Genomic DNA, 17,411 nt, shown 5'->3' on the forward strand with positions numbered 1-17,411 from the left:
ATCTCAAAAATGTGAGTTATCAATCAGGATACCATAAAAAATTGTTACTTTGTTTCATTTTCATCTTCTACATATGTAGATATTTAGATATTTCCAACAATACTTTAGCAACAATTGCTTTGAATGAAGTAAAGATGTAATGTTTAAAGGTAGGAGTGGCAGAAAAAAGAGCTTGTCGACGATTCAAAGGCGTAAAATCGCGTTATGAAAGTCATGACAAATAATTTCTTCACGTTTTTTCGTTTAATAATGCTTTATCTTTTGACTCTAATAGCGACTTTTTGAAGTGTAATGTATCTTGATTTATTTCATGATTTTTGCAGCAACAACAATTTAATATAATAATTGTAGTTTTAGTAGGTCAAATAATATTTTTAATTTTTGTGTTCGAATTATGCTACACATGTATAATATAAAAGTGAAATGACAAGTAGACATAAATATGAGAAATGATTGCTTAGATATGTACATAGGGTGACCCATTTAAATCGACCCAGTGAACGTATCGAGGACATTTTAAGGTCAAATTTATTTTTTAAATGGAATCATATATTTTTTATTATAGTAATCTATTCGGTTAATTGTTATCTCCATAAAAGTATTAAGGCATTTATTGTGAAAAATCATTAGATTAGAAGATATTAGGATTTTAGTAATGTACAGTGTTAACATTCATCTATCTAAAGTTGATGTTCAAAAATACTATCTTCATGATTAGACTGATGAGCTGAATCGACTAGAAAATATACTATAATAAAAAAATGAAATTGACCGTCATATGTCCTTGATGCGATCATCTAGAAAAATCTTATTAATATCCGATCATTTCAATTTCGTTCAAAACACTTTTTATTATCATCGACAATTTCGACCAGGTCGATTTAAATGAATCAGTATATAAGTGGGGGACAAAAATATTCGACACCTCGTAAAATGCAATAATCCTTTTAAAACTGGACTAAATGATTTAAATTGTTTGGAGATGTTAGAGGTACAGAAGTGCCAGAAACTGTTTTTCTGATTCTTCTATTACTTCAAATGCCGAACAAAATAAGAATCTCTTATCCTCTACCTTTTTTTAACCGAGCCTGTAACGAAAATTTTATATATGCCTTTTGTAGATCTCGGTAACTTCTATAATGCATACTGAAAATTTTATCGAAATCAAAATCTTTAGAACAAATTAATTCATTTAAATCCAGAAAGAGAAATATAATTCGAATGACATGTATCCTGTGTTTACAAAGTGTATTTTATACTTACGTACTGTGGTTGTGAGTGTAGTAGTCTAGTAGGTTGTGTATACGCGGTGTTTTAAACGACTTGACAAAGTAGTTCCTGCATAACTGAATTATGTAGTTGTCTCTGCGTGTAATTTTAATTTTGCTTAAATAGCAGTGTACGTACTGCTATTGTAATTATTTTCGTAATTAGATTCTGGTTTTTTGTGCATATTTAAGTAAATCTTAAGGCATCAACTTTCGAGTAATCAAATCTTTTTCCATTTAAAACTCTGATATATTGTAGCAGATTGGATATGCGTATGTGTGGTAGGTTTAATGAGTGGTAAATTAGTATTTTGACCGTTTGGTTTAGTAATCTGAAAATAAATAGTTTGGAGAGGTTTAAGAATCAATACAGTTTTACATTTTTTAGTATTCATTATTAGTTTTAAGTTTTTCAAGTACCTGTTTATTCTTTCAAAGAGTGTTTGGGGAATTTCGGCTGTGCTACTATATGGTTAGATCGTTTGCGAAGGCTATTGGTCTTAGGTTGCTATTGGTATTAAATGTGAATAGTTTTAATAGCAAATCTATGTAATATGTTGAATAACAATTTGAGGCAGTGGATGTTTTTCTTGATCTGCCTTCGTTTTTCTGTATTACAAATTTAACTCTCGAGTGCAAGAACGGGTAGTAGGCACTCAAGCACTTCTTGAATAAAATGTACAAATAGATTTTTTATTTCACCCTAAATATATCCTTCAAATTTTATTGTATTGTTTTTAAAGTTGGCAAAGCCACGGCAAAATTATTATCACCATACGACGTTTGCGAATAAGGTCGATCATCACGTTTCGTACTGCTGTGTCTGACAAAAACGAATCTTTGGTAACAGACGATCTGATTGGTCAAGGAAACATCTTCTGGTATCCTTTTGTGTATTGTGAACGAAAATTTATGCACTATGGACTAACTTAAGAAGTTACTTGGAAACGTAAATACAGGGTGTCCCAAAAATGTCTCGCAATCGGGAAATGGGGGGGGGGGGGGGGGTACCTGTGATCATTTTAAGTAACTTTTTCCTTAGTGAAAATGCAATCCGCAGCTTCGTTTACAAGTTATTAGTGAATAAAGTTGGCTTCGTTTTCTTAGAAACGAATTTCAATAATTTTTCATCGATTAGACCGACACAGCTGATCTGTATATGACTACTATTTCGCGATTGATGAAAAACAGTTGAAATTGAATTCTCTTTGTTGGCCATCGTTCCTCGCGCGCGTAACAGCAGGATGAAGCGTGCGCGCGCAGTCAACTTTATTCATTAATAACTTGTAAACGAAGCCGCGGATTGCATTTTTGCCAAGGAAAAAGTTAATTAAAATGATCACAGGTACCTTCCATTTCCCGATTGCGAAACATTTTTGGGACACCCTGTATAGTGGAAAAAAGATGGAGAACTCAAGAGTTGCCATATGATTCTAGTGGATAAATTGTAGATAACAAGATTTTTAACAATGCCAGAGAGAATTGTATGTTAATTTTTATCAGCAATAAAGTAAATTCCATCAGGACCTCTATTAATTAGGATGCATGTTGTCAGAAGAGATTAAGTCTAGAAATATTAACCCAACATAGGAGCCGTATGAAAATATGTGGGAGCATTTTGTTACATGTAACAAGTCTAGATTAATTTTTTGTCGAAAATTTTAACTTCACTTTTTCAAATATCTGTAAAAAGACTTTGTGTTCTTTAATTAAAACTGATCGCTACGTTGGGTTATATTCAAATATGGGCCAGATCTTAAACTTCTTTTCATCAGAAGAAGCCTACAAAAAAGGCCAAGGGCTTTACGATACAGAAATAGTGTCGTTTAAATAAAAGACATTGCGGTAATATTCTTCTTAGTTTATCTTATAGTGCAAGCCATGAACAATTTTCAAACCATCTAGTTACATAGTGTCGAAGGCTGTCTCGAGATCAATTAGTCTCGCTTCAATGCAGTTACTGTGTCTGTTGTACATTTGTCTATAGCATGTGTTGTTAATGTTTTGTTGCGGAATCGAAATTGGTATGGAGAGAGAATTCTTTGCATTTTAATATGAGCTATGATGGGTTTATGGAAGATTTTTTAAAGATTTTGCTGATGTTGGGTCCACGTCTGCAATCAGCTGGATGGTTTTCCTTTCTGTTTCTTTTTAGGGGCAATCGTTTTTGCTGTTTTCCATTTTGTTGAGGAATATTCATCATTAAATGCATTGTTGATGACTATACCGTAGAGCAACATGTATTGTCCGTTGCTCAAAAGATGACACAGAAAAAAGTATAGGACCGTTCCTCACCATCCCCTATGTTAACGCCCTCGCAGAAGTAGGGTAAATTCGTTTCCCTTATGTAAGTGTATAGTATGGGTGAGAGTGTATGGTATGTAAGAAGGAGTGTGCGGTTGTATGAATGTATAGTAATAAGATGAACATGGATGCATGGTTGTGTGCGTAAAACAAACGAATGATTCGGATCATCGATCGGGCGAGCGAGAACGGAACGTAGTAGTACTTCTTCGGTGACGCCACGTGGGGACAGAAGTCGTTTTGTGTATATCGTTATATAATAAAAGTTCACAATATTCATTTAACCAAGTTCCTTACACTTATTGGCAGAAATGATTCGTTTCTATTAGCCCTAATTTTTGTAGGAACCGAGGAATTCGAGCCCATGCCCTTTTCTGACCGATTGTAAAAAAACAACTACTTTTGATTCCTGACAGCATCTCATCCTCCCGTGGTCTCTTTCCAGCCTCTTCCATTTTGTTTTCATTTCAGACTTTTGATTACTGTTGGATCTGTTACGCGCTGAACAAGAGACGTGATTAGATTAGATTTCCGCGTTGATTAGTTTATTAGTTTTTTTGTTTACCAACAAAAATGAGTTTCAGGAGGTCATACTTCGAAAACGAGCTGGATACCCCTCTTGCCCCTTGATAGAAATTGTGCCATCTTTTCAGCAACAGACTGTATCTGTCCGGGAGTTCTTTTATCTTGCTGTGTGATGGATTAAATACCGGTCAGTTTGGTGCGTTTCATAAATTGTTAAAATATAAGAAAAATACTACATTTATTCTATAAGAATTTTTCTCTTTTGCTTGCTTTTAATAGAGACAATTGCAAATTGCGATATAATTTTGAACTATGAGATTTTTGTATGTATTGGAAGAAAATGTATATAAACAAATTTTAGGGGCACAAAAATATACAGCAATTTAATGAAAACTTAATATTTAGTTAATACGCATTTAGTATTTTTACAAATTCTTTTAGCCTCTATTTAATTTGGATACTGGATTTGTGTATATAATTATATTAATTTTTAATTTAACTATATAAAATAATTAATAAAATACACTGGTCAACAAAATTATGGCATAGAAAAATTTCGTATAATAATTGGTTAATTTTTATTAATTCTGCAAAAAAACGTCGTAAAATGATGACTTTTTTAACAAATTAAAGCTTGAAACCGATACTTCAAGATATTGCTGGATATTTTATCTTTGACGCATCCTCACCATTATAACCATTTTGTTATATTAAAAATAGCCAAATTTCACGAAATACACAGACTATAAAACTTGTTCAATGCACATCCGATAACGCCAATGCTGGTGTACGTAACAAAAATACACTAGTTATTTTAAAGTGTTGTAACTTTTGCAAAAAAATATCACAGTCGTGTTCCTTTTTTTCTTTAAATGAAAGGCGAGCGATCAAACTTCATACGTATGTAAATTGTATCCGAAAAATATTTTGCAAAGTCCGTTTGCATTTCTTCTACGTAAGCAATTTTTAATATGACAAATATAGCCTCACATTTAAAGGATTACAATGGTGAGGGTGCATCAAATTTAAAGTCCAAAAATATTATCTTATATTAGAGGTTTCGAGTTTTAATTTTAAAAAAGTCATCAACCTACAATGTTTTTACCCGAATTATCGTTGGTCAAAGTTGGTCCATTTTTATGCAAAATTTTTCTATACTGTAATATGTTTGAACATAAAAATGTAACAGAATGTACGAGCGAAAAGTTGATAATAGTAAAAAATATGAATAGAAATAAAAGAAAGATAATTACAAGCTAAACTAATATAATTAAATAATATATTTAATGTATACAAAATATATTATTTTATTTTCTCTTTTTAATTATCACTCGTTCGCTTGCATATCCGGTTATATTCTCATGAAAAATGTCCGCCATTCGAGCGTTAATATTCAATCTTCCAACTTTGATTGTTGCCACTTTTTGGAATCTGTCGGTCCACTGTACATCAATTGATTGTTGTTTACCGTGGACCAGAGCGTACTCGCGGCAACGAGGATTTACGTAGCGCGGTTAACACGGTAATGTCCATCGTTATTCATCTTCTTGATGGAGGGAGGAATCATCCCAATGGTAGAGGGGAGCAACCGCACGTGAATACGGTGAACGTGGAAGGGTAGGGAGAATATTGCACGTTGTGTGGCCGAGAAGAGGGGGCACAACGCAGACACTCTGTGGAATCACTCGATGGCCGGCAATGCGCGCCGCGTCATCGTTGCGAGTGCTACGCTGTCGCATTTCTAAATATCAACGCTATTTTTCATCAACTTTTATTCAGTCTATTATCGAGCGGTTGATCTATCCGTTCCAGGCGTACACAAAATTTTCACGGAAAACGCTCTCGCGGTGTTGCTATCGAAGACATCGGTTGAAATTCGCGTTTCATTTCCGTCAACTAAAACTTTCATGTTCATTCGACTGCACCAGGCTAGTTCGTCTAATTAGTATAATCGCCAGCTCATTTTATACATCGGTTGAAAAAGAACTTTCTTACCCAAGTAACGAAACGGTCCAACTTCCGTTCACCGGTGTGTTTCATAGTTCATTACATGCATCGCGAAAAGTTCAGAATCTCCGTGAGAAATCACCAATATTGCATTTCAACTGCCTCTTCCTATTATCGATCTTGCCGCGATCCTGAATCTCTTCGATCCTATCACGCGCGTATCCTTCAATCATGACGATCGATCGTCAATCGTTTTGATTCGGTTCGAGTTTACTGAGAGACTATGTAAAGGGGGGTTCGATCTGTTCGGTCTCGAGTTGTTAAATATAAATACTTTTCGATGAGTCAAACAAGTAGTGTTTTCCGAGTGTCGTGAGTGTGGACAGCGAAAGAGTGCCAGGGTGTCTCGACCTTGGCGTCTTCCTCCACCGAGTTAAGGAAACGAAAAAAAAAAAAGAGGAAACAGAGGAAAACGAAGAGCCGACCGACAAAGATGGAGAGTCGTGTGGAGGAGACCAACGCACCCTCGTCGGTGTCCACCACGAGAGCCATCGGAACACCCTCTCCGGTACCAACGGTGACCATAAATGCGGTCCCTGCCGCTGGTCCCCTGACTTCCCTCACTTCCGTCACGTCCTGTTCCATCCAGAATCCTGTGGTCGTAGTTGCCAGTCCTCCGACTAAACACCAGCAATCCGCTCCCGGATTGCCAACTCTGGCCACCATTCCAGCCGTATCCGCTGTCAACGCTGTCAACGCTGTCAACGCTGTCAATGCGTCTCTACAGAAAATACTCAGCAGAAACACCAACGGCACGTGTAAGTCACAATGTCGTCTGTGTTTATCATGCCAACATGATGATCTTACTCTATTTTTAAACATCTTAGGATCTCCATTATTTATTTATTCGCGGTTCAACAAATTGCCTAATGAAGTTGACGTAGTGTCCAGGCAATCAAATGTTTCTATCGTATTTTCGGCACCTTTGGAAAAATTAAATTAAATTCGATCGGATAAAGTAAATCAACCTCGCCGGAAAAGCTTGGGTCGCGGCAGACGAAAATGAAAGTTATTTATGGCAAACTATTTATCTAACTGAAACACAAGCTATGCTTCTCTTTAACTATCCGTTTTAGGTTCGCCAAAAGTTCATGCGGTTCTTTGGTTGCCGAAAGAGACACAAACTCTTTGGTCAACCTAATATTTTAACAGCAAGTTAGGCTCGCGATGAAGATTTAATAAATCATTTACTAAATATGAATGCTATTCGTTTCATCTAAATCGAAACAGGCTTAGATTCCTCTGTAATTAAAATGTAGAAATAAAAGTGAATAATCTTGGTGACATAAAAAATCTAAACATTGTCTCTATTTATTTAAGGATATTATCATAAGTGAAAATTAACATAACTGTGAAAAACATCGTAATGCAAGTGGTTAAGGGCGAAAGGAGGCTAATTAAAGTATGACAGGCATCATAGCACAAGATTTTTAAATATACGTGACATTTCAGAACTGTGAAATAGGTTTTATACTTGTTTTCACAAGTTTGCAAAGAGAAAATTATTCCTTCTAGCATAAGGTATTTTGCAAGCACAGGAATTGAAAACTAGTTTCGAACTGAATAATGTCTAAACGGCTTAAAACTGTTCTTTGTTAATTTAGTGTACCTGCGACATACGAGTGCATAAGCATTAAGTTGTTTAGAAAAGTTGATCATTAGACTGTGGATTTTTATGTAAACTCTTATTTTTAAGCGTTATTTCATGAATGTTTGAAGAAGAGAGAAACGTCTCGTATCGTCTGAAACGATCCCTTGTGCTAAATTCAAAATAGTATTGTACTTCCTTTTCGTTGATATGCACGTATTCTTGCAGTTTCCTTTCATAACGGTATAAAAATTCGCAGTCCACAAGTCATTTTTCAACAATTTCGTTTTCAACCATTTTTGCGTAAAATATATTTTTATACTCCGAATCGTCCTACGTTCAGATACATATTATGAAAGTAATTATTAAATAACACATTTGTTCGTCGAATATACAAATTTTTCTCTAAAGACATGATTCTATGTATGTATGTATATACGTATATGTACTATGTACACGCGCATGGTATTATGGAGTAAAAGTCAAGCTTCGCTGATGAACGAGGTGAATGATGCCCATGAGATTTTAAGGTAGGTCAATCGGTGGATGTAAGCCGCGTGTTAATCAAGTTTCAAATCAACATAGTCTTATACTTTTCTATTTAAAAATTCATGTTCTTCTGATTTATAGAAATTGACCTTGAAATTTCGAAAACTATACCATGTATTACACCATGTATACATAATTTAAAAGTTACACGAGTGTGTAATTTATGCCACTTGAGCTGCAGCAGTAGCACACCGTACGTCGACGCAGCGTACAGTATAAATCATTTTGATTTCCTCAATTTTAAAGTGTCTAAATTTTTGAAAAATGGGGTATGCGGTAAATGGGCTATTTAAGACTGTATTCTTCACTTTTTGAAATTTTTCAACACTGTTGTGCTATGGAAACGTCACATTTATTTAAAATAATTGCTAATTAAAAATAATGAAAAAATAAGTTTTTTCAAGTCAAATTATTTCTTTAGATACTGTTATAAACCTGTTGTAACCACTTAAAAGCTCATTTTCATCGGTTTGGTAATTCTGTAGTTATGATTTAATAAAAGAAAGAATTGACGAAAGGTGTCCGATTTCGAGCGGAACGAAATACGAATCGTATTTATCTTTGGATATTATTGTACACATACAAATTTTTATACATATTTGTGCAACCAGAAAATAGAAAATAGGGAACAGTTGTACAAGGATTTCATACACTTATGGCTTTAAGCTTAATCAAAGTAGGTGTGATTTTTATTAATAATATGACATAAAACGAAAGGAAATTTAAAAAAGATCACACGCGTATTCTCATGATGCAGAAACAGAACGGACTTCTGCACGAAACCAATACGAATCATCTGACACTAAAAGTGCATTTATTTATCGGACATTAGTGGAGGCCAATTTCGCATGGTTAAACAAAAGGAAGTTTAAAGAAGATCAAATACGTGTTCATAGAACACAGAGACAGAAAAGGACAGGGAAGTAGAGGCGGAAGGAGAGAGAGATAGAGCGATAGGAAGGGATAAAAAGGGGCAGAGAGGGGGGGCGAAAGGGAGTGGATGGGCTTTGTCTACTCGCAATAGGAGGAGGCATGAGTCAGAGGGAACAGGCAAAAAGCAGCGCGCCGTGCAAAAAGACGGTTTTTCTTCCGCCATCGACGAGCAACTATTGCGAGAAGCGTTTTTGTTGGTTTCTTACGAGACGAACACAAGCATTGCTGGTATATATGACCGTGCAAGCAACGTACAGTTGACCAGAGAGCAGACTAACGGTAAAAAAGCGACGGTTCGCGGTTTTGCTCTGTGTTTCTCCGAAAGTTGAAATTGCGAGAGAGGATATCGTTCGGAGACGCCGTTCCGCGGCGCGCCGCATCGCGCCGGTTGGTCCACGCTGCAAATGGCTGCTTCGCCCTTCTTCCCTTCCGTTTTCACTTCCTCCATCTCTATCTGTTCTCCCCTCCTTCTCTTGCCCCTCTGTCCTTTATCTTCTTTTTTCTTGATTCCGCTTTTTTGCTGACACGCGTGACGAAACGATTGCCCGCGGACACAAATGCGAACGCGGTCGCGGATTCTTACGCATTGGGAATTGCCTCGTAATCTCTGAATGAATTAGAGTACGAGAAAGACCCGATCCGATCGTTCGGCAAATGCCATCTCCCTTCTCTCCCGTGCCTCCACTTCCGCTCGGTTTCTACCACCTAGCGAATTAATGTTTCGTAACATTCGAGGAACTCGTCCGGCAAACCATCTCCTTCTCGTGTTTCTTCCGGTTTTTCGTCGAACAATGGGAACACCGACGAAAATGTTTTCGCGTTTTCCGTCACGGCGATGGCGCGTCGCGGTGGGAATCATTTTCTCGTTACTTCGCCGCGATTCGAGGAGCAAAGTGTCGGCTTGTTCGCCTAGAATTAGTATGTCAGCGACGCGACAGCCTAGTCGAAACACCGGAATAATTCGGAGCGCCATAAATTCGAGCTCGAATGCGGGTAAAAACGATCGCTTGCTCGCTTCGCTGCTATGCAACCTGGCAAAAAATCTAGATGTTTTTACGGCAAGTTTGCTGGATTCCCGCTCTTATTTAGAACTTATCGAGCCAAGAGTCGCTTTTTTCCCGTTCTTTTTCGCAGTCTTTCTCTCGCCCGCGGTACCATGTTCGCTGGTCTATTTTTCTCTCAAAATAGTCTATTCTTTTATCGTCGCCGATCGAGCTAAGCAGAAGATGTTATCAAATTGATTCGGATTATGGAAAATATTCTCTACGGTTTTCTCGAGAAGAAAAATTTAGTCAATTGATCGATAAGTGTATAAGCTTCAGTTTGTCGAAAATAAAAACGCTTAATCTTCGGTGGATTATGTAAATTACACAATATCAACAAATATCTTTTTAATTTAGATTTACTTTCATTAAATACAATAGTCACGTTGTCTGAAAATCTAACAGGATTGTTTATAAAATTTTTGATTTTTACATTTTTGTCGTTATTTCCGTATTCTTTTTAATTTACATTCTTAAAACGAATCTGCATAATAAATAAGACTCGCTTGCGGTTATAATGTTAATACGTTCAAATCAATATCATAAGTATAAAATTAATTGTCATTATTTTACAACGCGCGGATTTTCTAATGTTAACATTTTGCAAATGTTAACTGTGCATTGTGACTTGACTGCAATCCATTTTTCTGTGAAATTTCTTATAAAACAGTAATTTTGGATAATTAACTCTAAGTTGATTATTTTTATACTGTGTTTCATATGTGGCGTCGTTGTTTCCACAAAAAGAAATAAGAATTTTTCAACAATACTTCCGGATCAACTCTTCTTTGTATAAAATCTAGACTGTTGGTTCTGATTTTGGTAAACGTATGAAACTTGTTTGAATGTTTGGTAATCGTGTATTCGCTCTTATGTATACAAGAAACAATCTTTGAAAAAATAGATACATTCACTGTTGCACTGGTTAAAAGGATTTTGTTAGAGACACGATTTGTCTCAGTTGTTGTGGACTATGAAGCATATTTCATTTTTTCCAATTTTCACGTTCGCTTCAAAAAATTTGACACAAAAAGAGGTAGTGAATTTATTAAATTATGAATAAGCAAAATACACCGCATAAAATGTTGTTTTGCAGTACAAAACCCATCCAACAGATATTTTTTTGCATTATCACACGATACGTTTATAACGTCCAACGAACCATAACATTACGTCTTACAAGAATTTATCTATCCAAGAATACTTAGATCAATGTGTAATATTCGCTTTCATTTTTAAAGCTACTTCATTTGGCTCCATGTTTTACTTCGTACAAAGCTCTACGCTCTACATTTACAATGTACAGGTTGTCACAAAATGATGTCAGAATCTTTATAATGTGATTCTACACCCTCGGATTTAGTAGATATTGCTAGTTGTATGTAAGAACACGAAAATGACGGTTCGGAGGAGGAATTTTTATCGGGATCGGATTGAACAGTTTGGGATTGTTGATTATATTAACATTCACGAAAGAAATAAAGCGATTTAACAATGAATACATACATAATATCTATCTGAACATAGCACGTTTTGGAGTATAAAAACATATACTTTATTCAAAAATTGTTGAAAACGAAACTGTTGGAAAATAACTAGTGGAAAACGTGCATATCAATAGAACGAAGTGCAGTACTATTTTGAATTTAACACAAGAAATCTTACAGACGATACGAGATGTTTCTCTCTTCTTCGGACATTCATAAAATAACGTTTGAAAATAAGAGTTTAAACAACTTAATGCTCGTGCATCGGTATGTCACGGATACACTAAATTAACAAAGAACTGTTTTATGCCATTTAAACTTTATTCAATTCGAAACTATGTGTCATTTTCTGTGCTCGCACGAGACCTTATGTCTTGGGAATGAAACGAGGTAAATTTTCTCTTTGCAAATCCTGTGAAAACAAGAATGAAAACAGTTTCACAGCTTTGGAATGCCACCCTTCTTTGAAAATTATTGTGATTCAAGGAATTAACCCCTTGCATTATGATCTCTGTCACAACTATGTTGGTTAGTATTTTTTCGCCCTTAATAATTTAATTAATAGAATGAGACAAGTTTTGTTTATTGTAATCTTTATTCATATTTATTCCTACATTTTGTTAAAACAAGTAACATTTATATTTTGTAGATTGTGTCTTTCATTGCGAAACTGGCTCGTTATTGTAATTCAAAATCCAATATCTTGTCTAATCAAATGAGGCAACTTGTGCTTATTGCATGGCTTTTTTTATATGACCTATACATAAGTTCGTGTGGTTTTAATTACGATTTAAATTCCCCGTATAATAATTGACTAGCAGTTTTGTTTCATACGTCATTCCATGGCTTTGACGTTCTGTTGTGCAATTGTTTACTTATTCATTCCCTGCGAGTAAAGAAGTAATTCTCTTTTTAGAAACTATTTAGTGTCTCGAACAAGTTTTGCTGCACGGTCAACTCATACTTTATAGTTTTCAAAAAATGAATCACTTTATTACGAATTTAATCGTAGTGTAAAACATGTTGGAGATGTTCATTCTTGTTATCCAGACAATTTTATAATACAATAAATATGCACTTGAATAAGTAAACTAATCGCACAACAGTGGAACACTAAAGCTACCGAATTACGAATGATGCATAACTGTTGTACAATTATTGTCCACGAAAAAGTGGAAATTAAGATCGTAATAATTTATGGATCGACCTATTACTTTCAATTCTAGATTAAAATGTATAACGTTTATACATTAGAACATCACTTATCCGAACTCTATTTACTACTACAAATGAAATTTTGGGCAATGCCCGGTGAAATGAATGAACTTTCGCTGAACTTCTATTATCTGAACTACTCTCGAGCGTAATTTCTATTATGTGAACACCTAGATATGCGAACGTAAACAAAATATAAATTCAGCATGTTTTCTTCTGATTATTCGGTCAAATTCATTTAACTTAACGGAAACTCCGGTTCTATGAACTGGGTTTTTCCCGCCGATTCATATAAATGAAATTCTACAGTATTTGGTAAATAATGTACGAAGTCTTCGTCACAAGTCTAAGTCGTAATAGCGAAAAGATAATTTCCTCTTCAGTTTCCGTTGCTAGGCAAAGATTTAATTTCCGAGTATAGAAACTTCCTGCGTCTCGATGGGCGAATGAAAAGGTGTTCTGATTTTGTGAGCGAAGACGTCGGAAAGGTCGAAAATGGAAGACAAGCCGCTAGGAGATTCTCCTTTGAACCATTTAGAATCCGGTTCCAGTTTGTCATCCAAATTAGCTCGTATTAGAGTGCATCCACCTACGAGCGCGCAACTTTTCGATCGTATTCAGATTACATTCAGGCACCCGCTTAACCTTGGCTAAGGTACGGACAGGGCTCACGGACAGGATCAAAGGGTTTGTTAGGACAAGCAGCTGCGCATGCACCGCTAATATTTGCGCCAGTCGACCTTTTCGAATGCATACGAATCAATTGTTATCCGATCGAGAATACGATCTAATTAAGCTCGACTTTTTATTTTCGACCGCTTTTTGTAAATCAACCGTACACCATTTAGAAAATATTTATCGTTATGTTCGACTTTTCGAACGCATCGCGTAAATTTTATTTTTTTGGAAACTCTTGATTTTTGAAAAAAATTTTGTAGCTGAATTCGCATCTCAAAGTTGAGTAAAAAATAATCTGATTCATTATTAACATTCGCTAGTCATTATAACTGATTTATAAGAATTGGGGCAAAAAGTAATCTTATTAATAACTCGTTAATTGTTATAACTAATTTATAATAGTTTGCCAACAAAATGGCATACCAAAATGGCATAACCTTGAACATAATATACAGGGTGTCGCGGAAATCGTAGTACAACCGGGCAGGGGGTGATTCTACATAAAAAAAGAAGAAAATATTTTGGTATAACATTTTTTCATCCGGTGCTCCGTTTTCGTGATATGTAAACCATTTAATACAATTTGCTTGTCGTGTATTTCACTACTTTGCTCGTCTCTGCCTGGAAAAGTGTTTACAAACAGTGAAAATTGTGCGAGGAAGTTACGAATTTTTTAAATAACAATTATTCCTGTTGGATCGGCCGCGGCGGTAAGATACGTTTGCCACCAAGATCTCCAGACCTCACGCTTTTAGATTTTCATTTATGGGGTCATATCAAACAACAAGTTTATAGCATGAACGATATTTCAAATATTACACATTAGAAACATAAGATTACTCAGGCATTCGAAAAATTAAAAAGCGATGACAACTTCTAATCTGTCTAGATGTCATTAATTCATCGAGCAAAATTATGTATGCAGCAGCAAGGAAGACATTTTCAACAATTATTGTAGCATTGTAATAGTAAGTAGTAAAAAAGAATAAAAAATGAGTAATCAGTAAACACACTTCGCATTGTTTCAACCGCACAATTATCACTGTTTGTAAACACTGTCCGGGCAGAGACAAGCAGAACAGTGAAATACACGACAACCTGCTCGGTTGTACTTCGATTTCCGGGACACTCTGTATATGTATATTTATTTCATGTCATTTTTTAAAAAAAGGCGGTTATTTCTTTTTTTTATTTTGTGTGGTTCATTAATGCGATGTCATGCCATTTTCTCAAAAATATGTTAATTGGTGATGAATTTTTTTGCTGTTTAACATATCTCGTTATAGTTTCAAGTGCAATCTTTATTTACGCATTACTCGTTTTTCCATACCTATTTTTATTTTAAGTTTCTAGATTATTTGATTTTTCATCATCCATCAATTCTGGTTATTCAATAGACTCGATAATTTCGTCATGTGTTAATATGTCATTCTCTAATATATTGTTGCTTACAAGTCATTCATCAATATCGTTATTTCCAAGTTTTGCATGCGATTAAATGTGTCAAAACATTGAGTAAAGCACTTGTATTATTATCGTGGTTTATTTGATCATTGGTACATAGTAAAATGTTGGTCACTCATAACCTTTAATTTTTTATTCAGTTTAACATTTAAACTGATCCCATCGTCGACATTTTTCTTGCTCCACCCTTACACCCCGTCTTCCTCTGACGGAAGAAGCTCCATCACCTTCATGTGGTTTCCATTGAATATTGCAATAACAATTTTTCACGAATACTGAACAAACAAACCCGTTAGTACTGGCATAAATGCCACTATACTGGTGACTGTGAAACTTGTCAATTGTGTTTTTAGACTTCATTGCAATAGCATGCGCGCGGTTTGTTTACCTACGACGTAGCACATCTCACTATATTCGGTGCTGACTTTAATATACGTTGCATCACCCTACGGAAAATATATTTTTGTAGAGAAAAATCAAACGAATATGACAGCACTCTTTTCTTTAAAAAATAAAAATTATCCATCAATTTTTGAATCGGCTAAAAATTTATTTAAAATGATGGATCTCTCCCAAGTAAAATTAAGAAAAGTACATTTTGATATGATCAACAATTTTCGAGATTAAATCTCCTACAATTCATTTTCGCAAAAATGAACGAAAATCATATATTTTAAAGTTAGCAAAACGATGACTTAAACCCCTCCTAATATCACGTCGATTATATTATATTTCAATTTGAAAAAGATCTCACCTATCGAGAGAAAAAGGTGATTGATAAGGTGTAGATTTACCCTAAATTATTTTACATTAAAGCAATGGATATGGCAAAACTAGAAATGTATCAATTGTAGAACTAATGTTTAAAATACAGTGATGCGAATAACTATAAGTTCAAAGTAACTTTTACACTTTTATTTCGTTTAACATGTACACGTATATTCTTATTTTCTACTATTTTTAATCTCAATATCTGTGCAAAATGTAAAAGTTACTTTAAATTTTTATTTATTCACAGCACTGTACTTTGAGATCGCGCGAAAAACACTCCATTACAGAACGAATTTCTGTAAGACTGATGAGCGCCGGTTATTAATTGCCTTTTATCACGATCTGCATCGTGCTAAAAAATACGATTTGCGACTCGTACGTTTTATTTTCGAAATGAAAACATAATGTTTATAATACGAAATATGAGAAAAAGAAATACGGAATCCTATACTCGGAGATTAGTGTGAATGGAACAAAATTATTAAAAGGAAAATTATTTAAACAATGACAAGTATTACATTTGCAAAAATGGTGTCAGATAAAAAGGTGATTGGTTAAAGCGGGATCGGATAATCAGGAGTCTAAATGAAATGTTGATAAAATGACTGCATATATGTATATTACATATATATTACAATATTATACAGTATTATATAAGGTGGTGGTTGGTGGTCCGAATAAGTCGATGAGTAAACGTTCTCGATGGGTCGACGTTGTCGAATAATTGTTGGTAAAGAGACAAAGACTAAGGACGTAACGTCACCTTGATCAGCTGACATCATCGAGACTCTACTTTAAAATGCTACACCCCTAGGTACCTAATAACAACTCCACGGTTTTCTGTGCATGAACTTAATTTTTTTCACATTTAATTCCTGACAGTCTTTGCACCGTATTTGCAAAAAGTGGTTCATTTTGCGCACCCCTCTCTCCCGCGAAGCATATACATGCTGCTTCGTTTGTGGTCCCGGTTCTGTCAGAAGAACTGGGACCAACATTCCCACAAGAGGGAAGAAAACGGAGGGTCTTGATGGTTGTTTGGTAACCGAATAAATTAAGGAACGAAGATCTAGTGCGTTCAGTTGTCCGAGATCACGCCGCAGTCACAGTCGCGAGCGCGAAAAGAAGGGGATTGAGACGGCTTACCATTTTCTCGCGTACCTACCGTCGTTTTTTGTTCTAAACGATAATCCCCACAAGCGATGCACGACGCGCATCGTCCGCTTACCTGTCGAAACCGCGGGAAACGGTGACCCTCGCAGCGAACGAGTGCAAAGTACCCGCCTGCCATACCGTTTCTCGTTTGGAGACCGGTCGGGCCGGACCCGTCGTTCGTCCGGCCCCCGAATCTCGATCCCCGAGCATATGCATATCATCACCCTTTTACATCAGTCACGAGAAAAAAAATCTCGGAAGAGGCCTGACCCAGAAAGAAAAAAAAAGCGACGAACAAATACCTCGAAAGAATTCTTTGTCTCTTTCTTGTCCCTCTCGCGGCTCCCTCTCCTTCTTTCCCGCGCCATCCCGTCCTCATTCCTCGTCTATCTGATCTCTTCCTTTCTCATGCGGTTTTTGTCTC

General features: G+C 35.6%; 1 protein-coding gene across 5 annotated transcripts in view; it reads left to right on the forward strand.

Annotated features, from left to right (window-relative positions):
• The first annotated feature begins 5,821 nt into the window (after positions 1-5,821).
• Positions 5,822-17,411, forward strand: part of Nab (NGFI-A-binding protein homolog) — a 62,707-nt gene continuing 51,117 nt past the window's right edge. For all 5 annotated transcript variants that reach the window (XR_013494222.1, XM_078183000.1, XM_078183001.1 and 2 more), the window contains exon 1: positions 5,822-6,862. Coding sequence is in view for 4 of the 5 variants with exons in the window: in XM_078183000.1 (XP_078039126.1) it covers positions 6,538-6,862 (325 nt within the window). In the remaining variant the exon portion in view is untranslated. The remainder of the gene's footprint in view (positions 6,863-17,411) is intronic.

The sequence above is a fragment of the Augochlora pura genome, chromosome 6, assembly GCF_028453695.1.
Source record: "Augochlora pura isolate Apur16 chromosome 6, APUR_v2.2.1, whole genome shotgun sequence".
NCBI lineage: Eukaryota > Metazoa > Arthropoda > Insecta > Hymenoptera > Halictidae > Augochlora > Augochlora pura.